Below are 27599 nucleotides of genomic sequence, written 5' to 3'. Positions count from 1 at the left end.
AGGCGAACTTGCGCCCAGTGCGCTAGAGACCTCGGATAGATAGGGCTAAGTGCTCGGCGCCCCTACTTGGTGCTTGCTTGCCGGCAGAGAGAGGGAGAGAAAGAAGAGGAGAGAGAGAGAGAGAGAGAGAGAGAGAGAGAGAGAGAGAGAGAGAGAAGAGAGAGAGAGAGAGAGAGAGAGAGAGAGAGAGAGAATATGAATGGGAATCTGGGTCCATCTAAGACCCCGCAGAGCGCAGCCCACCAGCCGCCTCTTGCACGTCGTCCCTCGGGCAGGGCATCTGTCCCCGCGCGCGCGCTCTCGAAGCCCGCCGGGCGGCGGTGAAGGCGGGTGCTGGGGAAGTAACAGGTTACCGCTCCTCGCACCTTCGGCCGCGGCTCCCCAGGCGCGTATCCGAGAGCCGCGAGCTCCGATCCCCGAAGCGCCCAGGGAAAATGGCTCTCGTGGCACTTCGGCTCCTGTGTGTCCTCCGGAAGAAACCATTGATAACGATCGCAAGAGAGAGGAGGGCCGGGGGGCCGGGGAGCGCCAAAAGACAGCTGCCACCGGACTGGCGGGAAGCACTAGGCTGTGGAAGGTGGGCGACAGGCGCGCGCTCGGGGTGGGGTGGGATAGGGCTTGACAAGAAGCCGCAGGCTGAGAGGACCGGGTTGAGCAACCAAGGCTGGGCCCTGGCAAGTCCCGGCGGTCCCGTATTTACCCACCTTGGTTGGGCGATCGCTAGCTGGACCCTCCCGCGGCTCCTGGGCGAAGCGTCCCCGGCTTGTCTCGGCTCAGCCACAGGAGTCCGTGCCGGGTGTCACCCCGGGCTGCTTCCTTGCTTGCACGATCGCTGGTCCGGGGCACGCGAGAGCCTGGAGAAGACAGAGATCCGGAGAGGCGGCCGCTGGGCTTGGGGGAGGCGGGGGCGGAGTAGGGAGGCGGGGACCGGCTCGGCGGGGGGAATCACGAGGCCGCTGCTCGCGGGGGCAGCTCGTCCGCGGAGCGGTGGGGCTCCTTTGCAGGTGTCTGACCGCCTCCGGAGCTTTACAGGGCGATCATAAATCCAGCTCACGAGGTTTCGATCAGAAGGGGGGAAAGCAAAGTCCTATGAGTAATCCAGAACGTAATCAGCACGCTCTATTATTATTATTATTTTTTTTTTTGAGATAGGCAATGTTGGGTGAGAGCAGGGAAAAAGATAATTGCTACGAAGAATTCTGTTTCACTGGGTGCTTCTTCTCTTCTTTGCCCCCCGCCCCCTTCCCGTCTCTTGGAGAAGACTACTGTCTTTGCTGATGCTGGTCAGCTGGAGCTAAGAAATGAGCGGTGATGAAGAGGCCAGCATCACCTTAATCCCTTTCCTGTGATTGCCCAGGATCCACGACCCTCCACAGGGCTTTCTATGGGTGGTGTCCTGGGCGCGTGCGGGGGGCGGGGGTCTACTGAGTCAGGGTTGCTGTACAGGCAAAACAGACAGAGACGAGGGCCCACCCGGACCGTGGAGTTTCCTCACCCCAGCTTCTTCACCCCGTTAGAGGCATCCTCAAACCACCACGTTCGAACACCTGGTACCACCAGAGGAAAGGGCCCCCGTTCTCTTTCTCTGAGCCCTCCCCCTCCCTTGAGGAAGGGAAAAGAAATCTTCGTGATTGATCATGTCTGAAGGTTAATAACACGCACGAGTGCCACTCCACACGCGTGGGGAACTCGAGCGTGGAGGTGGCTCCGGGAAGGCAGGACAGAGCACTCCTCGTCTTGGCCCACTCTCCTCACTTCTTTTCAATTTCACGGCGTTTAAAGACTCTCTCTTAGCAGTATTTAAGCACCTTGCTGAGCGGGGTGCAGTCCCCCCCGGCAGGAAAAGGCGGTAACTGGAAAACTTCCACCAGAGGGCGCCAAACGCCCAGAGACCCTGCGCCGGCTGCGGTTTTTCCTGGTGCGCCCCAGACAACACCTGGAAATGCTCCCCTAGCTCTTAACTCGCTGCTCTCTTCAAGCCTCCCCCCAGCTACCTCCTGGCTCCACCTTTTCTCCCCTTGCGTTTCTTATTCTTTGGGGGCAAAACTAACTTGATCTTTGGGTGTGACTGGGTGATGGGGAGTACTCCGTTGCTCGCTTTACTCGTTTTCGTAGTGATTCCCCTCACATTGCGGTGCAGCAAGCAGGGTTTATTTATGTGCACGTCTGGGTCCTCGATGGTTTACCCAAGACCCGTCCCTTTTCTGTGACTATCTTATCGATTTTCATCACCAAGCAACGGAAACATAAAAAAATATATATATCGTATAAATTACCGAAATTTCCGTGAGGGAGCTGGAAGAGTCAGGACTGGGAAGATATGGTGTGTTCAACAAAAGAGATTGAAATAGCGTTGCTCCTGCTACCAAAGAAAACACGGATGCTTTCTGTCTCCACCTCACAATAAAAGCCCCCGCACGTTTTAAAGACAGAAAGCACCCGGAGGGTGGGCTGGGCCATAACGGAAGTCCCCCGGTGTCACAGCTCCTGGTTAGGTAGGTGTGTGTGTGTGTGTGTGTGTGTGTGTGTGTGTGTGTCACGAGGGAAATGTCCCTTCAAACCGCGCACCTCGTGGCTCTTCGGGATATCTTGGAACTATTTATGAGATGAACTCGGAGTTTTTTCCATGCCTCCTTCTCAGGCCTTCGTGAAAAGATGTAGTGACACCAGCTAGGGAGCTGGGTGCCACTGCTTAGTCACTCAAGACCCACTGGCCCGAAGGGAGGAAGCCACACATCCTCCTGACCCTAAATACATTCTGCTGGGATGCCGGCCTTCCTCCGTCCCCTTCCCGGTCCCCCAAGACTCCCTGTAAAGGAACGTGCCTTCTCTTCACCTGGGGCACTAGATGGAGAAATTTTCAACCATGTCTGTCTTTGACCACAGAATTCAAAAGAGCTCACTCCCAGGGCTTTAGCAAAAACAACCATGTTGGAAACAAAAGGATATTTTACAACAATAGTTATCGCAAATTAAACCAGGCTGGGTCCATCTTCGAGGTGGCCCCCTTCTTCCTCTACTCTCTCCTTTGTGATGGGGAGGATGAGAATGAAGGCTTGTCTTTAGTTTAAAAGCATATGAACAGTAGTAATCAATGGAACGGACGTCAGCGACCTTCTGGGTTATATTACCTTTGCACTCATGAAGGTGGCACCCCGGTGAGCCAGGGAGAAAGGTAGACCGAGAGACTCACGATTGAGTTGATCTCTGATTTTCTCCTGCTCCAACTCCAGACTCTTGGGCTCAGCGGGGCATTAAAAACAGAGGGCCTGGAAATGCGCTCAGTACTGGGCCATCGAGTTTTGAGGCAAGGAACGGACTTCAGCACCGAGGACAGCGCCTCTCGTTAAGGGCTTTGCTGGGTATTCCCTGCAAGTGCTTGGCCACCCCCCTGCCTCTGCCCCAGGCTGGGCCCCATCTTCTTCCCGCTGGGAAGTTACTGTTGTTTATTTTGCCTGGCAGGGGATTGTGCCCTGGAGCGTTTCGCCCACCCCTTTCTTCTCCGCCTAAGAATATGGACCGGTGGTAGCTGTCCTTGTCATTTGGCTTTTCAGAAACAATATTTGGACTATTTTTATCTGTGGTTTTCATTCTTTTTATCTTCAAACTCCCAGGGAGTGATGCTTAGAAGAATGGGGGATGAGGAAAAAAAAAAAAAAGACTTCCTCTCCAGGGACTTGAACCGGTGGTGAGGGGTGGCCTGGAAGGGTGTGGTGTCCGGCCAGCTGTTTCATTCGTATTTAGATCTACGAATTAGCGCTTTGAAGAAACCGGAAAGCAGCGCTGTAAGGCTCAAAAGGGCAGGGAATGCCTCCGGCTGCGTTCTTCCTCCCTCCTCCGGGCGTTGGGGGTGGCCCAGGCTACTCACCTAGTCTGTCTACCAAGGACGACGTCCCCTAGGTCAACATTGACTGACATTCTCTGCCCACAGTGCCCTTTCCCCGGGACATTCAAAGACACTCACATCGCGTTTGGGGCCCTGGCTTTTTTCCAGAAGGGGGGAAAATCAGGTGGGAGGGGCGTTGGGAAAGGGGCTCCCCAACCCGCTTCCGGGGAGTCCCCCCCTCCACCCCTTTTGCTTAAAATATTTTCTGTCAAGGTGAGTAGATAAGACGTCAACTGACTTTTGACGCACTTTGCATTATTAGCTTCCAAGAACGGCAATTTAGAGGCGTGATTTTTGCTTCATTTTAGCTGGGTCCTAAAGGTCTATTTCAAGTATTAAATTATGATTTTAACCAAAGAGTAAGAGTGAGAAAGGAGAAGTGGCAGTGGTCGCGTTTAAACGCGCCTCCCTGGAGAACTAGGGAGGGAGGCGGTTTTCAGTCAGACCGCAGGTCCCTTCGCTGTGTCCATAAAGATAGATCCCCTAGGCTTTCTGGACTTTCTTTGGACGGCCCCAACGCACACCCCATCCTAACAGAGAACTGCACTGGTTCCTGGCAGGCTGTGACAGGGTTAAAAGGGGGCGGGGAGGAAGAGCTCCCGCTGGGGCGAGTCCAGAAATTGCAATGATTTCTTGTGGAGAGCTGGAGTCGTCAGATAATTAATTGTCATGTGTCTGTTCCCCTTTGATAGTCCGAGGCTGAAAACACCCTGGCACAAACCGAGCAAGCAAGCCGCGCTGGGAGATTTGTATTTTGTGTGAATTCAGAAACGCCCAGTTCTGCCACCCCAAGCACGAACACAGTGACCAGCAGGGGGCGATAGATTACAATTCCTAAGGAGAACAACAGCCCCAAACACAGCTGGTCTTCACCGAAGCCTGCCGGGCCGGTTCCATTTCACGTATGCCTCTGCAATTTATTTTATTATATTTTTTCACAAAGCAGATCCCTTTTAAACGCTGAGAAATGCCCCAGATGTGACCTCAAACACCGAGGCTCGTATGTCCCTTTGATGAAAGGGGACAGGCAGCATGGCATCTGTTTCTTTTCCTTGCCGCTGCATCCCAAAGGTGCCTTAAGGAATCCTTTGTAAGCTAGAAACAGCTTTGCTGCAAGGCAGATAGCACAGAAATCACAGACCTGGATCCAGATGTGTGAGAGGGAATCTTATCGTAAAACTGAATTAGTGAAAGAGTACGACTTAGTCATATTTTTATTCATTTTCTTTTCGGATTAAAATACCAGGTATTTAATCTCTATTCCCGGACTTATGTGTCTGGTACTGTTTGTAAGAAGGTTCTGGAGTGTTCTGATTTGGTCAGGGAGAATCTGGTTACTTAATCGTGTAGAGTCAGATCTGAGTCCTTTCCAGGCATTGACCTGTACTCAGGGAAGAAAACTAGAACCTTAATGGGGGACTCATTCCAACTCCCAAAGTTGTCAGAGGTGTTATTTGTTTTTTGTTTTTTTTGTTTTTTTTTTTTTACTCTTTTGGATAAAAAAAAAAACCACACAGAGGCTTATTAATTATTAATTCCCAATCTTAGCTTGGACTGTTTCTATCCAGGTTTTAACTTAAATTGTCCCGTCTGTCTTTGGCCTTGGGACTTTTACCTCTCTCTATTCCTGTATACCTTTTCTTTCCTCCTTACTCTGTGTCTGGCTGTGTAGGTGAGTGGCTGGCCTCTGATGTCCTCCTTGATCCCTCTTGCTCTTCTTCTCCCAGCTTTCTCCTTCTATTTATCCTCTCTGCCTGCCAGCCCCGCCCATCCTTTCTCCTGCCTTGCTATTGGCCATTTAGATCTTTATTAGACCATCAGGTGTTTTAGACAGGCACAGTAACACAGCTCCACAGAGTTAAACAAATGCAACATAAACAAAAGTAGCATGCCTTAAAGTAATATTCTTCAGCATGTCAGTTCATTTTTAAATTACTTTCGTTTTATGTGCATTGATGTTTTGTCTTGTGTCTGTGAGGGTGCTGGGTCCCTTGGAACTGGAGTTAGACAGCTGTAAGCTGCCATGTGGATGCTGGGAATTGAACCCAGATCCTCTGGAAGAGCAGTCAGTGCGCTTAACCACTGAGCCATCTCTCCAGACCCTGTCAGTCCATTTTATGTGAAGGGATTATATTTAACAGTTCACTGGGTTTGCAGTGATCAGACTGTAGGCTTTCCTCACATAGTAAGGGTAGATCCATTGCAGTTCCAGGTGGGAGGCCAAAGTCCTGCTTTCTTTGACAGGATGAGCCAGGGATCCTTTAGATCCATTTAAGCATCTTTCCCCCCTTCAAGGCAGGGTTTCTCTATGTAGCTCTGGCTGTCCTGGAGTTCACTCTGTAGACCAGGCTGGCCTCAGACTTACAGAGATCTGCCTGCCTCTGCCTACTGAGTGCTGGAATTAAAGGCATGTGCCACCACCATTCTGCTGAACTGAATTGTTTTAACAGCTCATAAATGTAAGGATTAAATGGGAATCATTATCTTTTTACTGGGGTTATAGACTTATTTCAACTCTACAGATAAGTCCCAGAGTGGGAGGAGCCTTCAAAGTTCCTTGCCTCTCTGCCCTCTCCTCCATGTTGAGTTTGGCCATGTGATTTGGTTTGGACGTTGGTATGAAACTGATTTTTCAAACTCATGAGTTTTGGGGTGATGTGCTATGGATTTGGGGTGATGGATTATGGCTACAGCAGATCTTTTACAGCAAGAAGGTTAAGGGGAGCCGTGATGGAATTCAGGCATCTCTTGAGACAGGAAGAAGACTCAAGCCTCCCTGAAAGTGTTGGCTAGAGGTCAATTGTTTTTGAAGATTCTTGAAGAAAATGTTAATTTCATGGCAAATCTTTGTCAACATATCTTAACACTTTTTTGCATTTTAAAATGACTAAAGCTAGGCTGACCATGTTCCAGGGGATGACCCTACATCCTGGCACCTACCAAGTGGATTCAGTGGATTTTAAAGAGTACAGGAGGTTAGGAAGGAAAAGTTGTTCTTGGGGGTATTGGAGGAATCAGAGGGAAGAGAATGGGGAGGTAGATTTAATCAAAATGTATTCTATTCTTGTATGTAATTCTTAAACTAAACACAATGGCTGAAGCTGCCAGGCCGGAGCAGTGAAGATGCCTAAGGAGAGTTGTGGGTCCCTTCCCTCTCCATCAGAGGGCAGCTGGAGCAGAAGCAGTGTCCACGGAGGTTGTACAGAACCTTCTGTTGACTCCACAGTTCCCAAGTCCAGCAGGGCTGTGAAGGATTTAGTTGCCACTGCCCTTGGAGAACAGGGCAACTGCAACCCCAGTCCGTCTTCATGGTAGGGGGAGGAGCCACTTGGGAGAGTCTCCGCCCCCACCTCTGCACACAGGGCTCAAGCCTGAGCAGAGAAACTGATGCTCCCCACCCCTCCGCCCCACAGACCATTTTGAGTGACTGCAGGAGACTGTGAAGCCAGTAGCATACAGGTCAAGAGACTTGTCTCACTTGCAGGAAGGACCAAAGACTTCAGGGATGCCGCTAAACTGTGGGAGTCTTTCCCTGGAAGGACTCCAGGCCTCTCCACTTTCACCACAACAACTTCTGATGGTCCTCAGGCCACTCCGCCCACAGTGACAACAGGGTGTCCTCGTGAGGTCCTCAATCTAGTCAGGGAGGAACACCTCCTTCACCCATGCCACCTGGGGTGGGTGGGTTGAGAATGTCTGCTCCAGACTGCATGGCTAAGCAGAAAGGTTGTGGTTAGTAGAAGTTAGGCAAGTAGCCCTCTCTCTCTTCTCTGGGTAGGTGGGAGGTATGAAGCAGTCATCTGGGTCTCATTCCAGTGCGCTGTTTACCTTGTGTGGCCTGGACCCAACACATTGTCCCACCCCCTTGGTGGTTTTCACTGTCTGAAGTCTACCTCAGGTGGGGCATTGTCTTAGTTAGGCTTTCTATTGCTGTGAAGAGACACTGTGACCATGGCAACTCTTTTAAAGGAAAACATTCAATTGGGGTGGCTTACAGTTCAGAGGTTTAGTCCATATCATCATGGTGACACAGTGTTGTGCAGGCAGACATGGTGCTGGAGAAGGAGCTGTGTCCTACATCTTGCCCCCCCCCCCCAGGAAGTGGTCTGGGTTTTTTTGTTTTTTTGTTTTGTTTTTTTTTTTTTTTTTTTTTTTTGAGACAGGGTTTCTCTGTGTAGCTCTGGAGCCTGAGTTCCGGAAGGAAGCTGTAAGGAGCTATATAACACTGAGAGCAGTGGGTCCCAAGAGCCGGGCGGCGGTGGCGCACGCCTTTAATCCCAGCACTTGGGAGACAGAGGCAGGGAGACCTCTCTGAGTTCGAGGCCAGCCTGATCTACAGCGCGAGTTCCAGGAAAGGCACAAAGCTACACAGAGAAACGCTGTCTCGGGGGAAAAAAAAAGACCCTTAGCCCAGAGATGTCACACCAGCGGGTGGGTGCTGGGCCATCGGCACTTAAAGTCCAGAGCCAAAGAGTTCTAGATCCCAACACAGAAGCTTAGAGACACGACGCAGAGGAGAGCGGCTCTTTGTAAGCCCCGTCAGAATGGGGCAAAGGATCCCTCAGCTGACTGGTAATAGAGTTCCAGGATTGCCTACTGTCAGCCTGACGGAGGTGAGTGTTTAGAGAAGGGTGTTTAGAGACCCGTCTTTCTCTCTGTCTTTCTCTCTGTCCCTCGGTCTTTCTTTCTATCAGCATGACTAGGAGAAATAGCAGTCTATATATTACAAAAGATTTACTTTAATGTGGATGAATGTTTTGCCTGCATGTGTGTATGTGTACCACATGCATGCCTGGTGCCCACAGACGTCAGAATAGGGCATTTGATCTCATGGAACTGGAGTTACAGGCAGTTGTAAGCCACCATGTGGGTGCTGGGAATCGAACCCGGGCCTCTGTAAAAGCAGCCAGTGATCCTAACTGTTGAGCGGTCTCTCCAGCTCCATTTGTCTTCCTGTGTGTTTTATGGATTCTCATTTAATTACCATATGTCCTCTGCTTTACACCTGAGGCAACGTAAGGCCAGAGAGGTTGCAGGGCTTAGCGGACCACGGGCTGGGGGGTGGGGGAGTGGGGAGGTGGGAGTGGGAAGGCCGTTCTCTCATTTTCCTGCATCCCCAGTGCCCTGTGCTCTGCTCTGCTCTGCTCTGCTCTGCCTTCTGGTTCTGCCATGAATAACACTATGATCTGGAAAAAAACCATCCTCTCAGGGGGTCTGTAAGAAGAGGAGGATTAGTGTTTCCGAAGAATCCAGACCAGGCTTCATATGAAATAATGTTATATTTTTATATCATGTCTCATGATGTGAATGTTATGTTCTCCAAGTCCTGGTGGGGTCTTAAAGGAAAGTTAAGTTTCATCTGGAGAGAAAGCAAAAAATGTTGAAATCAATCAGACTTGAAGTTAACACTTAAAAAAAAAAAAAATTGCGTATTTACTTCTTGTGTGTGTGTGTGTGTGTGTGTGTGTGTGTGTGTGTGTGTGTATACCAGAGGATGCCCATGTTACAATACACACATAAAGCTTAGGTGACAGAGGACAATTTTTTCTTTGAGACAGGGTCTCTCTATACAGTCCTGGCTGTCCTCAAACTCTCTATGTAGACCAGGCTGGCCTTTCACAGAGATCCTCCTGCCTCTGCCTCCTGAGTGCTGGGATTAAAGGTGTGTGCCACCACCCCTGGCCAAGAGGCCAGCTTTTGATAGTTGGTTCTCTCCTTCATCCCTATGGGTCCTGTGGCTTGAACTCAGGTCTTCAGCCTTGGTGGCAAGTATCTTTACCTCCTGAGCCATCTCCTCGCCTCAGACTTTGAATCTTGATTTCACTTCTCAGCTGTCACTTAATTGCTGTAAATGGTCTCATCAGTAAAATGAGGCTAGCACCAGCTGTGTGGGCTTGGCTCGGCTGGTCGGCACACCCCTTCCGTCAGTTCAGTAGTGCCTGTTGGTCGCATTCCATCAGGCTGCTGCTGCTCCTCCATCTTGGTTCAACACGGGGCTGACACACATCAGTCCCTGCCTCCCCGCTTCCTGCCCATTGAATTTGCTAGCTATGCCCATCAGCCCTTCATTTTGTTGCTCTCTGTTCAGCAGAGTGGCTGATCATTCAGGGTTGGGCCTGGGCTCCTCCTCTTAGTGACGTAAAGGGCGTTTAATTTCTGGGGAAGACAATGTTCTGATGGGGGACTCAGATTCACCTGGGAGGGGAGGGGAGCCCCATGATGAGGTGACATCATACACAGTGGTGGGTTTCTTTGGGGTTTGTGGTTTGAATCTTTTTCTATCTTCCTTCTCTCCATGATCACATCTAGTCATGTGACTTTAAATGCCATTTTTATTTATGAGTATTCATATCTTCACCCAACATTACAGATTCATATGGTTTACGGAGCTCTTCACTTAGATTTTTAATAGTATGTACTCTAAAGTGTCCCAAATTCAACTCCCAAGTTTTCCCCCAAATGTGTTCCTATTGTGACCTTTCCACCTCAGTAAGTGACAAGCTGAGACATCGCAACCCTTCTAGCTGGCTTAAGCAAATGTCTTGGAGTTATCCCTGGCTCTGTCTTTCAATCTTGATGAACTGTTGAATCTGCTTTCAAAAACTTCATCCACATCTCGGCTTCTGCTCCCACTCACCCATTCTCCTTGAAATGGTGTGAAACATTGGGTTCCATGGTGGATTGGATTTCCTCTACATAAAGCTCTCTGGAGTCCATGCCTACAGTCAAAGCACAGGTCTCTACTGCTGCTGCCACATTCAAAGCACCCTAGGGCCCCGATCTCAGTGAAGCCCAGGTCTCCACAGTGTTCCGGTTATGAGGTATCCACCAAAGACCAGTTCAAGCCAATGGATGGTCTTTATTTGCCAATGACTACACAGGATGTTTGGGACCAGAGTATAGTCCCAGACCTTTCTCAGGGTGATCTCTTCATAAAGAAACCACATCCTGAGTTGACACACTTCGGTTAGCAAGAACAGTTAGCCAGAAGCAGAACTACAGAAGTTAAAAAACAAGGTTAGTACATACATTTTGAGACTTTCCCAGAATTGTGGATTTTGATGGATTAGGTCTTTGTTCTCATTTTTGGCAGGCGGTGCTGTCTACATGCTGGGTTCCTAGGCCTGAACAGTACGTCAATCATGGAGTCACTCATGCTAAGGTCTGGGACCCGTGACATGACTACTCGGACCTCCAGTGTTCTGGACTTTTAACTTGACAATGCTGTTTCATTATCACTCTGCCCAGCCACACTGCTCTTTTCGCCGTTTTCCTGAATATTTTAGGCATCCTCCCATCTCAGGGGCTTTGTAACTGTCACCTGTCTGAAGATTCCTCCTCTGGGTGCACATGAAGTTTGTCCATCTGCACTCCAGTCTTTGCTCTAACGTTCTTCTCTCAGTGAGGCCTTCCTTCATCCTTTAACAGAGTGACTCTCTAGGACACTCTTTCCCCAACACTTTTACCACTTCAAAATTGTTTACTTACCTTATTTAATATTCATTCTTCCTACTAAGATAAACTCTGGGGATGGAGAAACAGCTGAGCTGGTAACATGCCTGCCATGAGATCATAAGGCCCTGAGTTCAGATCCCTAAACTCCACCCAAAAAGCCGGCTATGGCAGTGTGCACCTGTTACCCTACCACTTGCTCATTTCTGGACCTCACTGGTCAGTCTAACCAACTGGAGACCACTGGGTTCAGTGAGCTCTCAAAGAACAAGGCGGAAAGCACCTAGTGTCAACCTCTGGCCGACACACGTTCATGCATCCCCCCCCCCGCCCCACACACACACATATACACAAACACACACAGGTTCTGTGAAACCAAGTCGTCACTGTTTACCATTGTGTCGCTGCACAGGATGTTCCTTCACCACTGGAACCACTCGATTCAAGTTTTGTTGGTTTTATTTTGTACAGCTGAACAGACACATTCCAAACATCTCCCGGTGGACATCTGGGGTTTTGATCAGGGAGGGAAGGCACCCGGCAACTACCAAGTGAGGATGGCTGGTCTCTGTTGGGCCAGCATAGGTTTTTTTTTTTTTGTTTGTTGTTGTTGTTCTAGATCCAGATGAGAAAGCCGAGGGAGGGAGAGGGAAGAGCTGTCCTCCTTCCCCAGACAGAAGCCTTCTTGAAGGGTGTAAGTGACATAGTGAATTGAAACAATATACAAGCATTGCCTTAGCAGGTACTAGAGAGCAAGGCTAGCCAAGTTTTAGTTTGAAACAAATCTCCGTGTTCTCTTAATTTCACCTAGTGACTTCATTTTTTGTTTATTTTTATTTTTATTTTTTTGAGGCAGAGTTTCTCGGTGTAGCCCTGGCTGTCCTGAAACTTGCCCCTGAAGACCAGGCTGGCCTTGAACTCAGATATCTGCCTGCCTCTGCCTCCCCAGTGCTGGGATCAAAGGCATGGGCCGCCAACCCCACCGGCTGTAGCATTTGATTTTACTGCTTCTTCTTTTCTTCACTGGCAGGTTTTGAGTTAAGACAAACACTTTGGGGAAGATAAAGTCAGTTGGTTTATTCTGCCCCACCTTTGGCTAAATTCACCCGACACCAGTAGGAAGAAATTGATTTTGGTCCCTCTGATGTATGATGGGCAGGACTCTCCTTTGAGCACACTGTGTAGTAGTAGGCAAGCTAATGGTAATTTCCAAGTGATCTGTTTCTTGCCAAGACATTTAATTTTTTTGCTGGTTTTTTTTTTTGTTTGTTTGTTTGTTTATTGGGTTTTTTTTTGGTTTTTGTTTTTTTTTTTGTTTTTTGGTTTTTTGTTTTTTTCGAGACAGGGTTTCTCTGTGTAGCTTTGTGCCTTTCCTGGGACTCACTTGGTAGACCAGGCTGGCCTCGAACTCACAGAGATCCACCTAGCTCTGCCTCCCAAGTGCTGGGATTAAAGGTGTGTGCCACCACCACCTGGCTTTTTTGCTGTTTTTGGTTTTGTTGGGTTTTTTTGTTTGTTTGTTTGTTGGGTTTTTTTGTTTTTTGGGGTTTTGTTTGTTTTTGGGTTTTTTTTTTTTTTTGTTTTTTTTTTTTTTTTGTTTTTCGAGACAGGGTTTCTCTGTGTAGCTTTGAGCCTTTCCTGGAACTCACTTGGTAGCCCAGGCTGGCCTCAAACTCACAGAGATCCACCTGGCTCTGCTTCCCAAGTGCTGGGATTAAAGGCATGCACCCAGCAGCTTTTTTTTTTTTTTTTTTAAGCTGAGGATCAAACCCAGGGCCTTGAGCTTGCTAATACCCAGTGGACTTTTGTTTTTTAAATCAAGATTTATTTTATGAGCATTTTGCCTGCATATATATATATATATATATATATATATATATATACACACCATGTGGATGCCTGGTGTCTGCAGAAGTCAGCTACCATCTTAGTTAGGGTTACTTTTGTGATAAAACACCATGACCAAAAGCAACTTTGAGAGGAAAGGGTTTCTTTTCTTCTTTTTTTTTTAAAAATGTGTAGCCCTGGCTGGCCTCGAACTCGTGATCCTCCCGCCTCCACCTCCTTCAGCAAATCCTACCAGCGTGTGCCACCACAACTGGCAGGTTTATTTTCTTACATGTGCATGTCTTACATGCTCATAATCTAAGAAAGTCAGCTGGAGGTAGTAGCTGATGCAGAGGTCACCTGAGCAGCTAATTGGCTTGCTATGCTTTTCTCAGGGTATAGTATCCAGGGCCACAAGCCTGGGTGTCTCCACCCACAATGGGCTGGGCCCTCCCACATCACTAATGAAGAAAATGCCCTACAGGCCTGCCTACAGCTCAATCTTATGGAGACAATTTTCCAATTAAGGTTTCATTCCTTTAGATGACTACAGCTTGTGTTAAGCTGACAGAAAAGTAGCCAGCACAGGTCCCAGGAAACTGAAGTTACAGTTGTGAGCTACAGTGTGGGTACTGGGCACTAACTAAGCCTGGTTCCTCTGGAAGAGCATCCATTCCTCTGAATTGCTAAGCCCTCTCTCCAGCCTCCATTTAAAAGTAATAAATTTAAAATATATTTTTAATTTAGAACAATTTTAAAATAAAAATAATTACTAATTCACTCTCCCCCTTCCTACTCCTCCCTCCAATCCCTCCCCTGTACCCTGCTGTCTTAGTTAGGGTTTCTATTGCTGTGAAGAGACACCATGACCCATGGAAATTCTTAGAAAGGAAAGCATCTAATTGGGGTGGCTCGCTTATGTTTCAGGGGTTCAGTCCATTATCATCATGGTTGGGAGCATGGCGGCATTCAGGCAGATGTGGTGCTGGAGGAGCTGAGAGTCCTACGTCTTGCAGGCAACAGGAAATGAACTGAGACACTGGGCAGTATCCTGAGCATAGGAAACCTCAAAGCCCACCCCCACAGTGACACACTTCCTCCAACAAGGCCATAGCCATCCTTAAAGCCATATCTCCTAATAATGCCACTCCCTATGAGATTATGGGGTCCACACCTGCCTTGATCCCTCTCAAAATCATGGCCTCTTTTTGTTATACACACACACACACACACAAATAAATCTTCAAAAATACAGAATAAGAAAAATAACAGTGATTGATACATAAGTAAAAAGCCTTTCCAGTGTTGCATAAAAATACAAACATTTATCTTTCATTTCATTTATTCATTGGAGATTGTATTTGTATACAGACACACTTATTTTCCAGCTACTTACCAGTGGCTAGGGACACAACCGTGAGAAGTACCAAAGTCCTGTTTCTCTTCCAGGGAGGAGAGGATGAACTCTCCAGATACTGATACATGCCACACAAACAGATTTTTTTTAAAAAAGGCTTCCTGTGGCAGTCAATAAGGGGGACTGAAAACACAGCTGTTGAGTCATGATGTCACAGAGGCAGATCCAGACCCTATAAATAGGTGACCCACACTGGAAAACTACCCTTAACATGCCTTACTTTCCCCCCTGTGAAATGGGAACAGTAACATACTACTTAGGGATTTAAGGGTAAAGAAAGTATGCAGAGCATTCACTGTGTCCCTCGCACATTGTATGGCCTCCCTTTTTCCCTCTCTAAGTGACTTGCCTCGGCCTAAGCCTAAACATAAGCAAGGAGCCCAAACTAAGAACACAGATCCCTTGAACTCTGCAGCGAAGAAAGCACAGTCACACTAAGCAGCGGCTCTCTTCTTTATATTTGCATTTGCATGGCATACACTCTTGAAAATAACTCTCCACGGCAGCGACCTTCAGGACCCGTCTTCACACTCATCGGAGCTGTCCTCGCTCCCATCCTCACTGCTTTCTGCTTCGCTCTCGCTGCTGGTGTCCTCTTCACTGTCCTCGTCATCTTCCTCGCGCTTCTGAGCTTTCTCTGCCACAGAAGGAAAGAGATGCTGGTTACGTTTCTGATCTTCCCACTCGCTGAAAACGCTTCCATCTCAGCTCCCTGTACCACGAAACATGTATTTTGAGGAATACAGACATTGAGCTTAACTCGGTGCAGGATCAAAATAGAAGAAGAAAGTCAACATATTTACGTTGACTACCGGGTAGATGTTTGTGGGTTCAAAATTAACAACACACAGGTCTGTAAAAATAACTTTTACCCTTGGTAAAGAAATCCTTCAAAAGCCAGGCATGATGGTACATGTGTAATCCCAGAACTCAAGAAGCTGAGGCAGGAGGGTCATGATTCAGGGCTATCCTTGAGATTCTGTCTCAAAAACAAACCAGCCAAACTTTGTAAAAAGTTAAAGAAATTCTGAAATAGAATAAAGGAATCTAACTTCGGGTAATTTAGAGAGCCCTGGCATCACTGGAAATTGCGAGACCCACGTAACACTGTAACATATGGGCATGGTTACATGTTCTGCATCTTCCATGTTCAAGGGAGCTGGCTTTGTTTGGACAGTTCCACCCCATAGGGAGAATGGGGTAGTCATCTTCCTCACTCATAGAAGACAAGCTGAGTTTACTACACCATTCAAAATGTCCATTTAGAGCAGTGGTTCTCAACCCCTCAGCGGGTTGAACCACCCTTTCACAGGAGTCATATATCAGACATCCTGCATGTCAGATATTTACGTTACAATTCATAACAGTAACAAAATCACAGTTATGAAGGAGCAACAAAAAATAATTCTATGGTTGGGGGGTCACCACAACATGAAGAACTGTATTAGAGGGTCGAATCGTCAGGAAGGTTGAGAACCACTGATTTAGACATTCCTTATCATTTCCTGAAGAAGTATTTTCACAATCTATCATAATAATTAAAAAAACACTATTTATAGTTCTATGAGGAATAAAAAACAAATTTTAAATTTAAAAATTACCCTTCAGCAATATTTCTTCAATAAGTGAGAAAAATTCCTTGGCCACAGGATTTTCTGGTTCATAGATTAGGACTGAAAATAGATAACAGAACATACGGTATTAATATCTAGTGTTTGAGCAAACAGCCCCTTAGAGTGAGACAGACTAAAACTGTCAATCAGAGCAGGCGAAGGCAAATAAAACAAGAATTTCCATAATTCTATCCCAGGTATATCTGAGTACAAAGAAAACTCTCCACTTATATGCGGTGTTTTATAAGAGAAATGATTCTCCCTGGATTTCCTCCCCCCTATCCAAAGAACAAATCTCCTCAGTTACAGCTTTTTCCCCAGGCCGGCGATGGAAGGACTCTGAGGATCAAATTCACAAAAGGGCAACAGTTTCCAAATTCGGAGAGTTGGGTGATGAGAAGACGGTGTCCCTAGAGGTCTGCTACCCCTTTCCAATCTCATCCACCCAAGTCTGCATGACGGTGTCTACATAAAGGTCCCATCTACCCCCAAAGAGTAGTTCTCTTCCTTGTACCAACTCTTCCATGACAGAAGCGCCATGGAAGGAGGGAAACCATACTTCCTCTCTGTTCTGACAACTTCCCCCCAGTCTCTACCCCAGCCACCACCTGCTTCAACCATCTCCCCTCTTCACAGCCCTTTTTTATTCCTTGTAATCTTCTCTTTTGCTGATCCTTGCTGTAACTGTGTTACTTCCTTTGGCCTGCGTTCCAGGGGCTTGTTGATATGCTACCAATATCCTAGAGGCCAGAGTTTCGTTTCGGAGTCCCCCTATTTTTCAAAACCCTGCACACCACCCTCATGTGCTTTTCCACCTGCCTTGAGGAGTGCTCTGTATCTGTTCTACACACCTACTTCGCTCTCTTGCAGTATCTTGGCGACCCCCAGAGGGCACTGAAATACCAAGCGTGCTATTCCTTTGTCTGTGTGTGACAGGTAACTGTGGATGGTTCAAGGCTCCATTGGCTCAGAGGGAAGCGATCCCTTGGTCCTCACCTCAATTCACCACGCCGGTCACTATTTCTGACTCTATTAAATGTGACTAACATTTACCATCAGTCTGAGTTGTTCTATGTGCCTGCTCAAAGTTCCTTTCAAGGACTTTGGGTGTCTTCAGAACCAATATTTTCTTGTAAAAGCACTTCTTTGTATATTTTAAGTTAGACTGAAATATGCTTATCATTAGTCTAAATTATTTCTGTGAGGTAAAGCCTCTTTGTGGAGCAGTTTCTCTGATGTGCTTCTTTACACACCCACTTGACATACTAAGTCAAGTACAGCCGACAAGGTAAAGTTTACATGGAGGGGTAACCACAGGATTCACTGAACCCTTCACATATTCAGCCTGTGGTTTCCCAAATATCTTTGACAGTAGGCTCATTTTGGTGGAACAGGTTAACCGTTCTCAGAACAGTTGAGGAATTTTCCTTTTGGAATCAGGATTATCTCACAGGTTCAGATATGACAGTAGTTATTCCTGTGGCTCAGCCTGGCTGCTCCAGCTGTCAGTTTCCAGAGGGTGAAGGAATAGGAGGTTTATTTTTTTTAAATGTCTTTATTTTATAATTAACTTATTTTCACATATCAGCCACGGATTCCCCCGTCCTCACTCCTCCCAACCTCCAGCCCTCGCCCCAATCTACCCCCCAACCCGAGTTTTAAAGTTTGGCCACCAACACCTAGTCTAGTGTTCTGGCTATCCTTACTCCGAGAGTGACTAAGAGGGTCTGGGACGAACTGAAGGAAATTCCTAGCATTTTGTGTTAGAGGTTGTTTACTAAGATAAACTTCTGGAAGGGAAACAGAATCCAATCTGAGCACCTGGGAAAGAAAAAGGTCCTGCAGGAAAGCTTCTGGGTCCTGTCCCAGTATGCAAGCCTGCACTTGGGGCTCCTCCTGCCTACCATGCTGGCTGCTTTATGACAGTGGCTCAGTGCTTGGCGTGTGTGGAACAACTGATAAGTCTTAGTTGGTACTGTCATTAGTATTGTTAGTTTAAAAGAATGCCTCAAGGATTAGTGGATGCTTTCCAACATCCAGCGGTGGCTTTCTTTTGTTTGAGGGTCTGGGATGGTGAAGCAGAGGGCTCTGTGTCTCTGTTTCTCAGCGTGGGGGAATTAAACCAGAAAGGACCCACACTCAGGTGTCTATCACATAGCAGGAGCCCCTAATCGTCAGAGTAAATGAATACGGACAGAGGGACAGGAAGCAGACCCTTATACACCTAGACACAAGTACTGCAGGCTAGGAGACAGAAATGTGAGCAGTGTAAACGGGAGAGCCGAGATGGGAAGACAAACTGCTTAGCAAACAGGGCCTGGATCCCTGATCTCTTTCCGGCGTAATGTCGGGGTAGAACATGTGTTCAATACATAACTGCAGGAGGGAGGGAAGGAAAAGGGAGAGGACCGGGAAGAAGAAATTGCAGAGGATATAATCCCATGAAGACAGACCAGTTTAAACCTTTTCAGCCCCATGGACCTAAAGTGGATGTGTCAACAGCACCTCACTGAATGTCTGCCACCCGTGCCATGCACTGCAGGGCTGTTGGTCAGAACTGCCTAATGGGTGTGATACTGGTGCTGGAGTTTGTAAGCCTCAGCCAGGCTTGCTGAAATGACTGATGGGTACAGAAAGAAAAGAATAATTTCCCCCTCATTGGGCTCCATAAGAAGTCCCCAGAGTTGGGAGTGAGAGAGACTCACTCGCGTCTGTACTCCGTGCTGGGGAGGAGGAGGATACTGGAGGAAGAGGCTGGGTCCCACCCTCCCATGCCACTGTCAGTCACTGTGAGGAAGGCCACACCAGCTGCCTACCTCCTTCTGACTCAGTTCCCTTACGAAATTAGAGGGCTGGGGGCAAGGCATGCTCGGGTGTAGAGAACATGCTAGCCTGAGCATGGCCCTGGGTTTGACTCTCAGCATGCCCCTTAAAATTGGACTTACTGGACATACTACTCTCTGAAGATTCCTTCTGATTGGAAATGCTGTGTGGGACACCAAACATTTTACTTGGAAGACTCCAAAGGTCAATAGTGCTTGCAAGGACTGACAAGGCACACTAGCTCTGATGTAAACTATGCAGTGCCGAAAGGGTCGTGAGACCTGTTTTAGCCAGTGATGAAGTGCCGTGTCAGCGTGGGGCTGCTCCCATCCCTGGTCTATGCATTCTCTTCACTGAAGTCCATCACAGTCACCATTTTGGGTCTTGTTATTAGTGAGGAATAGAGTTGCCATTTTCTTTTTTAAAATAACCATGGCCGCCATATTAGAAGAAAAGGTGGGGCCATCCTTATCTACATGGCTAGCCTGATCTATACAGTGAGTTATAGTACAGCCGGGGCTACATACAAAGACTCTATCTCAAAGAAAAGAGGAGAGGAGAGGAGGGGAGGGGAGGGGATAGTAGAGGAGGGGAAGGGAGGAGAGAGGAGGGGAGGGGAGAGGGGAGAAGGTGCGCAGAGTGGTTGGAAATAGATTCAATATAGTAAAGAGCTGGGATCTTTCCAAATCATTAAAGAAACACTGTAAAATTGGAAAATAGAATCTCTACATGTTTCTCTGCGTAATCCTGGCTGTCCTGGAACTCTTTGTAGACCAGGCTGGCCTCGAACTCATGGAGAGCCACCTGCCTCTGCCTCCCGAGTGCTGGGATTAAAGGTGTGTATGACCACCACTGCCCGGCTTACTCCTTGGATAGTTTTAACAGCAGACTGGACAGAGGGAGGGAGGGTAAGAAAATTAAAACACAGGTCAATAGAAAATGCCTAAAATAAAGCCCAGAATGAAAATGTTAAATTCAGAGCTGAGCTGAGTGTAAGATGCATGTCAGGCACCACTAAATGAGTTTTGTTTTGTTTTGTTTGTTGCATGTAACTGCAGGAAAAGGGGAGTGAAGAATCAGGACAGAAGTGGTGTGAAAAGGTAATGACCAAGAACATTTTGAACTTGATGAAACTATCAAGTACAGATCTAAGAAACTCAGCAAAGTACTCATTGCTTAAATACAAAGAAAACCCCAACTGTTTTGAGTCATTCTAACCACTGAATAGCAGATAGAAAGATAAGGTAGACCAGATATCTCCTGATTCAAAGCTTCCAGAGTTCTCCACCTATCACAGGGCAAACCAAGGTCCTTCAGCTGGGGAAAGGTCTGTGTCACTCACCCAGCCCTGTGCCCTCGCCATGTGTCTAGCCTCAGATGCTAGCAGCTGCCTTTGCCCAGTCTGAGCCACCCAGGTCTCTGGTGGCTGCCTTCAGGCCCCTCCCCTCTCCACAAAGCTGTACTTCATCCTGCTCTGTACCTCAGTCCTCACAGGCTGGCTTCCTACAGTTCAGTTCAGTCCTCAAGCTCCAAGGGAGGCCTTCCAGGCCATCCTAAGGAAACGTCTGACCACCTGGTACCTTCCCTTCCTCTTCCCTATTCTGGCTTTCTCCAGAGTGCCTACCATTCATGACACACCATTTACCGGTCCAACACCAGACCTGACTGTGGGATTGCTGTCATCTGCCTGCTGATTTTCCAGGCTCTCACACAGCTCCTGGCATCCAAGCAGGGTTGAACATTTGTGGAATAAGCCCATGTTTCAGTTAGTGTTGACTCCCATACCACCTGACTCTTCTCTGAAATTAGCAGCACGAAGTGACTGACTGCCTCCGATGTCATGATGATTGTTTCCCAGGACAGTGACCAGTCTATTAATCTACTTTGATTTAGTATACAAAATAGTACCCTAGAAATCCAAGTGAATCCACAGATAACTGAACTCATTTTTTCCTAAGGGATCCCTGAGACATTAGCAGAGAATCCACTTGACTGGGATAATCAAGCCATCTTTGTATTATGGGATCTGTTTCTAGAAACAAAGGGACGGCTGGAGAAGGTGAGTGTTTTGTACTTACTCATCTGACATAACTTTTTTGCCAACTGGTAGTCTCGGCCCATTTCTGCTCTCAGGAACTGGAAAAAAAATTCTTCATATGAGTGGTTTCAAGACAGAATTTAAATATCAATTATAATAAACTTCCTAAAAATACTGACTAATGCTTAGTTATTCTGATTTTGGGGAGGTGGCAAGGTTCAAGACAGGATTTCTCTGTGTAGCCCTGGCTGTCCTCCAACTCAGAGTTCTGGCTGCCTCTGCCTCCTGAGTGCTGGGGTTAAAGGCGTGCGCCACCACCATCACCACTACCTGGCAGTTTTCTGTTTTTAATATTTACACATTTCTCCATGAGTTAGTCTGTAGTCAGTCAACTAGCCACACTTCTGTATTTTTATATTTAAATATTTTTATATTTATTCATGTGTATATATGTCTGTGTGTGCAGGTGCCTGAAGAGGTCAGGGCACTGGATCCCCTGGAGCTGGAGTTATAGGCAGTTGTGAGCTACCTAGTGTGGGTGCTAGGAACCAAACTCCTGGTCCTCTGGAAGAGGTGGAAATGCTCTTAACCACTGAGGACCTCTTCACCCAGGTCTGTAATCTGAAGATGTGTGATGGAGCTTGATGAGATAGTCACAGCCCTTCTGCCTAGCCACAGGGTCTATGTGTTACTTAGCAACCTGAGAATGAGGAGGCTGATTCAACTGGTATCACATTGGTCTCATTGTTTACGTATTTCTTTGGTTCAGGGTCAGTTTTCCATGATGACATATCACTAGTTTAAAACAGACTGTCAGGGCTGGAGAGATGGCTAGGCAGTTAAGAGCACCTGTTGATCTCAAGAAGACCCAGGTTCTGTTTTTACCACCCATATCGTGGTTCATAGCCATCTGTAACTCCAGTTCCTGGGGATCCAATGTCTTCTTCTGACCTGAGGACATTTGCATGTGTGTGGTTCACAGGGACACATGAAAGCACACACAAACAATAAATAAATCTGAAAAGCGTACTAATGCTACGTAACTCAGTATTTACCAGCACTGTGGAGGTATCATCATTTTGCTTGTACTATTTGATTGCTTTTGCTGGTTAAAAACAGTACATGCTTGCCAAGTAAAAATTTTATAAGCTAAATAAATACATTCTGTCCCTAATTGAAAATACTTCTACTTCTAATATATAGAGATGTAGTTACTTTTAACATTTATATATATATATATATATATATATATATAATATATTTTTTTAAATTTTATTTTATGTGCACAGCATTTTTCCTGCATGTATATCTGTGTACCATATGCATGCCCTTGGAGGTCAGAAGAGGGTGTCACTCTAGAACTGGAGTTACAGATGGATGTGAACAGCCATGTGCATGCTGGATACCAAACCCAGACCGTCTACAAGAGCAGTCGATGCTTTTAACCAGTCAGCCAACAACTCCTTGCAGGCATTTTAAAAATAAATGGGCATTTACGTGCATATATACTGAGATTATCCAGAAACTTAAACCCCACAGTTGGTGATCACTTTTCTCCTATGGCACTAAATAGTCTTTATGTGCTGGGAGTTGGGAACAGGGGGTCGATTCAGTCTTATGCATCATAAGCACATGCTCTACCATCAAGCTGACATCCCAGGTCATGAGCATACTAAGCACATGCTCTACTATGGAGCTGACATCCCAGGTCATGTGCATACTGAGAACATGCTCTACTATGGAGCTGACATCCCAGGTCATGAGCATACTGAGCACATGCTCTACTATGGAGCTGACATCCCAGGTCATGTGCATACTGAGAACATGCTCTACTATGGAGCTGACATCCCAGGTCATGAGCATACTGAGAACATGCTCTACCATTGAGCTGACATCCCAGGTCATGAGCATACTAAGCACATGCTCTACCATTGAGTTGACATCCCAGGTCATGAGCATACTGAGAACATGCTCTACTATGGAGCTGACATCCCAGGTCATGTGCATACTGAGAACATGCTCTACTATGGAGCTGACATCCCAGGTCATGTGCATACTGAGAACATGCTCTACTATGGAGCTGACATCCCAGGTCATGTGCATACTGAGAACATGCTCTACTATGGAGCTGACATCCCAGGTCATGTGCATACTGAGAACATGCTCTACTATGGAGCTGACATTCAAGGTCATGTTTATACTAAGCACATGCTCTATTATGAAGCTGACATCCCAGGTCATGTGCATACTGAGAACATGCTCTACTATGGAGCTGACATCCCAGGTCATGTGTATACTGAGAACATGCTCTACCACTGAGCTGACATGCCAGGCTAAGTACATGTTCTACTATGGAACTGACATCCCAGGTCATGTATATACTGAGAACGTGCTCTACCACTGAACTGACATGCCATCACTGACCAGTCTCTTTTAAGTTTTACTTGGAGTATACTTTTACTAGAACAATATTGTATTGTTACCTCTTTATACCACTTCCAATAAAATAAATGTCCTATTATTTGATGGCTGTCTTTGTTTGTGTGAGGAAGCTTTTGATTACAAGTTCAGGTATCTAGTCTACAAGCACCAGGCCCCCTGAGAAATGAGGAGACACCTCTCACTCTCTTCCAGACTTGGGGAAAAGAACTATTTACCAATTTAAGAAGCAGTTCTTTAGCATTTTTCCCAGTGTCTAACCTAAGGCTTTTAAACATTGTTTTCCTGGGCTGGTGATATGGCTCAGTTGGTCAAGGTCCTTGTGGCCAAGTCTGATGGTCTAAGTTCAATCCCCAGGATCCACATGGTGAAAAGCAAGAACTAACTCCACATGTGAATTGTGAAACACACATGCCCACCCCTAATAATAAATAAAAGTGTGATGAAATGTTTCTCTTAATGTAAACAAACTCTTTGAGAAGCTTTTCTGTTGATCACTAATCCACGCTCTTATTTCCTCACATATTAATAAACGCCATGTCTACTCATGCAACAGAATTCTCACTTTAAAAATTAATTTATTTTTGCTTTTATTTTATGTGTATGTATAAGTGTCTGCATGTATGTATGTACACCACGTGTGCATCTGGTGTCCACAGAAGCCAGAATTAGGTATCAGAACTCCTGGAAGTTACAGGCAGTTGTGAGCTGCCAGTGGGTGTACACACGTAGGAACCAAACTCAGGTCTTTAGTAAAAGCAACAAGTACTCGTAACTGCTGAGCCATCTCTCCAAACCCAACATTTTTATTTTCATTCCTGTTTGTAGCTATACTTAATTTTTTTTAACTTTTTTTTTGAGATGAGTGCTCAAGTAGTCCAGGCTGGTGTCACACTCTGTAGCAGAGGAGAACTGAATTTTTCCTGCTCCCCCTTCTTTAGATCCCATTATCCCTGGGATCACAGGGATGCACCACCAGGCCCAGGATTCTCTGCTCTCATTTCAACTATGATATGCATTGGTTTGTCTGTGCATTTTTCAAATATACAGTGCCTGGTAGAGTAACTTATTTCTTTTAATTTGAATTTTAACTAGCTTCTTCAGCTTGTATTGTTTGTAATTTTTCCAGGTTCTGATGTTATTTTTAGTTTTCTTCCTTGAATCACCATACACTTTTAATAGTCATTGAAGCATTTATAACTAAGTTCTGGGGGCTGGCCAGAAGGCTCAGTGGTTATGAGTGCTTGTTTCACAGGCATAAGGACCAATATTCGGATCCAAGCACTTGTGAAACAAACCATGAGTTCTGTCCATGTCTGTGACCCTAGCTCTGGATGTTGGTGGAGTGAGATGGAGAAAGGAGGATCTTTGGGATTTGCTGGCTTCCAGCTGAGCATAAAAAAAAGCAAGCTCCAGGTTTAGGGAGAGATGATGCCTCAAAGAAATAGGCCAAGTTTAAAATAATGAATATATACTAATTCATTTACTCTGCCTAATGACAGCGTATCTGTTTAATTACTTCGGTATCTGTATGCTTCTTTAGTGATCACACACACGCACAAACTTACTTCTGCCATTAACTCTAGCGGGGCACGAGTCTCCTTTTTAGAGGGGCCTTCCTCATCTTCATCATTTGTGTCCTCTTCACCATCACCATCGGTTGAGTCGGACAACTTCTCCTCAATGTCCTGAAGGCAATAGTCACTAACTTTCTCCTGCTTTGCAAGGACCGAATCCTTGCCGGCTTCACCTTAAACAGAGCACACATAACTAATAAACAGTGGAAAGCTTAGATGTTGAACTGGACCAGATCCTGTTGGCATCTGTGAAACTATATTAAATGATATATTAAAACAACCAGCACACAAAACCCATCATGACTGCTCCCATCTGTACACACATTAGTTCATTTATCGCCGTCAACTTCCCAGTGAGATGGGTAGTGTTTCTCTTTTCTTTCCGTATAATTTTGGTTGTTGTTCTTTAAGATGATTATTTTATTTTGTGTTCACTGGTGTTTCCTCTGCATTCATATCTATGTGAAGGTGTTAGATCCCCTAGATCTGCAGTTATAGAGAGTTGTGAGCCACCATGTGTGTGCTGGGAATTGAACCCGGGTCCTCTGGAAGAGCAGCCAGTGCTCTTACCCTCTGAGCATCTCTCCAGCTGGGTAGTGTTTCTATTCATATTTACTGATGAACAAACAGGGCAAACAGGTAAAAACAACCCCTATTCAAGGTCATGTAGCAACCCTACTTGGTCTGGGAGTCAGTTTGGTTAGAATTGACACTCTTAACTACTTTCTATTATTCTTTCCTAAAATATATAAAAATGTACTATCAGGGCAATCCAAAAGAATCCTTTGTTTCTTCTAATGTGCCCCCATGGGAAGCACTATGGGGTGTGCCTTTTGCTTTGTATAATATTTCATATTTTCAGACTGAACTAGTTAGACCCAGCCCCTTCTCGAAAGATTCTGTGTTTGTGGAGTCTCTTCTTTGATGAGATCATGGCCACGAGGTACTCTAAATGATGTACAAACACTTGTATAGAAAAGAAAAAGATGACTTTCAGGAAAGAGCACCAGAGTAGACAGGCCAGGAAAACACAGACCAGAAAAAAAAGAAAAGAAAACCAACTCTAAGTCAAACGCGTCATCCTGAAACACAACACTAGCTCTTGTGAGGGCCCCCATCTACCTGCTTCTGTGTTATCCATAGTCTCCATGGAACGGCAACCTCCTGCCCCTCCAAAGCGCACCTGGTCTGTGCACTCTCTCACCATACTGATGTCATCAGAGGGGAGGTCATAAAGGGTGACATCACAGGGACAGACTCACTCTCTTCACAGACACTCAGCATTGTGAAGAGGTTTCCTAATCTCTGGGTCCACAGTATTCTTCCCTGGGTCTGTTAATTTCACTGTGGCCCCTCTTAGAGCCTCAAATTATTTTTCATGTTGGTGTTTCATATTGCTGCTTAAAATTTTTATGTTTTTTCAAGTGATTGATAAAAATTGCATTCAGCCGAGAGTGGTGGTCTACGTCTTTAACCCCAGCACTCGGGAGGCAGAGGCAGGTGGATCTCTGAGTTTGAAGCCAGCCTGGTCTACAGAGTGAGTTCCAGGACAGCCAGGGCTACACAGAGAAACTTCGCCTAAAAAAAAGGAAAAGATCCGTATTCATGAGCATCCTGTAATGTTCTGATGCACCAAATGTGTCACCTCCTTCTGGCAAAACAAACTCCACAAGTCTCAGTTTTTGAAACAGAACATTTTCCTTGTTTCCAGTCATCCCACTGTTTAACAGCACGGTAGACTCCTATCTCTAGCTGTACTGACTGGTTTTTCCTCAGCCCTCCTTTCTCCCTTCTTTTCCCAGCTGTGGTTACGCCCTCTCCAGTCTTGACTACTGGTTCCCCTGATGAGAGCGGTTTTGGGGCACTGTCTTTCTCTGGCTTGTTTAATTTAATATGGAGATGTCCAGTTCCACCCATGTTGTAAATGACATGACTATATTTTTTAAGTCCAAACTATTCCTTTCTGTAAGTAAGCCACACCTTCGTATCTATTCTTCAACTGATGAACACCTACTTTTTAAGGAATGGCTGATGACCTCCCTCTAGAACGGGAACTTCCTAAGAGAAAGGTCAGTGTCTGCTTTGACAACTGTATCCAGATTTTAAACCAGTACTTAGCACTCTGGCTTGGTAAGCTGTCATAGTGTTTTAACCCATTCTAGGATTAAATGCCCTGTAACGATCATCTTATATGACATGTATCACAGATGCCTATCTGCCTGTATACCACGTGTCCCAGTATGAGTTGGAACTGTTACTGCTTCCTTTGACCCACCTTAGAACTACAATGCTGCCAACTCATGTCCAAAAGGCCATGGATAGTGGGGCTAAAAGAGAAGCCACAATTATTCAGTCCAGCAAGACATGCTATTTGTTACCTGCACTTTCTTTTAGGGAGGAAGATGACCACGGGTCAGACTGCCGATTTGTTAAGACATCCTTATTTTCAACACTCCTTGAAGACGGTTTGTTTTCAGCACTTTTTAGAGAGACTTTATCTTCAATCTTCTTAGGAGAGGCTTCTTTC

General features: G+C 46.2%; 2 protein-coding genes and 1 long non-coding RNA gene across 4 annotated transcripts in view; 1 reads left to right on the top strand and 2 right to left on the bottom strand.

The window, feature by feature from the left end:
* Window positions 1-1027, bottom strand: part of Gad1 (glutamate decarboxylase 1) — a 38124-nt gene extending 37097 nt beyond the window's left edge. Inside the window, exon 1 of the mRNA XM_036183263.1 lies at window positions 705-1027. The gene's annotated coding sequence lies outside the window, so the exon portion shown is untranslated. The remainder of the gene's footprint in view (window positions 1-704) is intronic.
* Window positions 279-27553, top strand: LOC118581235. Its single transcript, XR_004944673.1, has 4 exons — window positions 279-577; window positions 20077-20118; window positions 20977-21077; window positions 27467-27553. It is a non-coding gene; the product is annotated as an uncharacterized LOC118581235 (long non-coding RNA).
* The window catches only part of Erich2 (glutamate rich 2), a 28388-nt gene continuing 15310 nt past the window's right edge, over window positions 14522-27599 (bottom strand). For both annotated transcript variants that reach the window (XM_036183264.1, XM_036183265.1), the window contains 5 exons: window positions 27451-27599; window positions 25064-25245; window positions 21097-21154; window positions 16184-16255; window positions 14522-15219 (listed from right to left, as the gene is read on the bottom strand). In XM_036183264.1, coding sequence (XP_036039157.1) covers window positions 15095-15219; window positions 16184-16255; window positions 21097-21154; window positions 25064-25245; window positions 27451-27599 — 586 coding nt within the window. In that variant the 3' untranslated portion in view covers window positions 14522-15094. The remainder of the gene's footprint in view (window positions 15220-16183; window positions 16256-21096; window positions 21155-25063; window positions 25246-27450) is intronic.

This window comes from Onychomys torridus, chromosome 4 (genome assembly GCF_903995425.1).
Source record: "Onychomys torridus chromosome 4, mOncTor1.1, whole genome shotgun sequence".
Taxonomy (NCBI): domain Eukaryota; kingdom Metazoa; phylum Chordata; class Mammalia; order Rodentia; family Cricetidae; genus Onychomys; species Onychomys torridus.
This window is presented reverse-complemented; position numbering and strand designations above follow the sequence as displayed.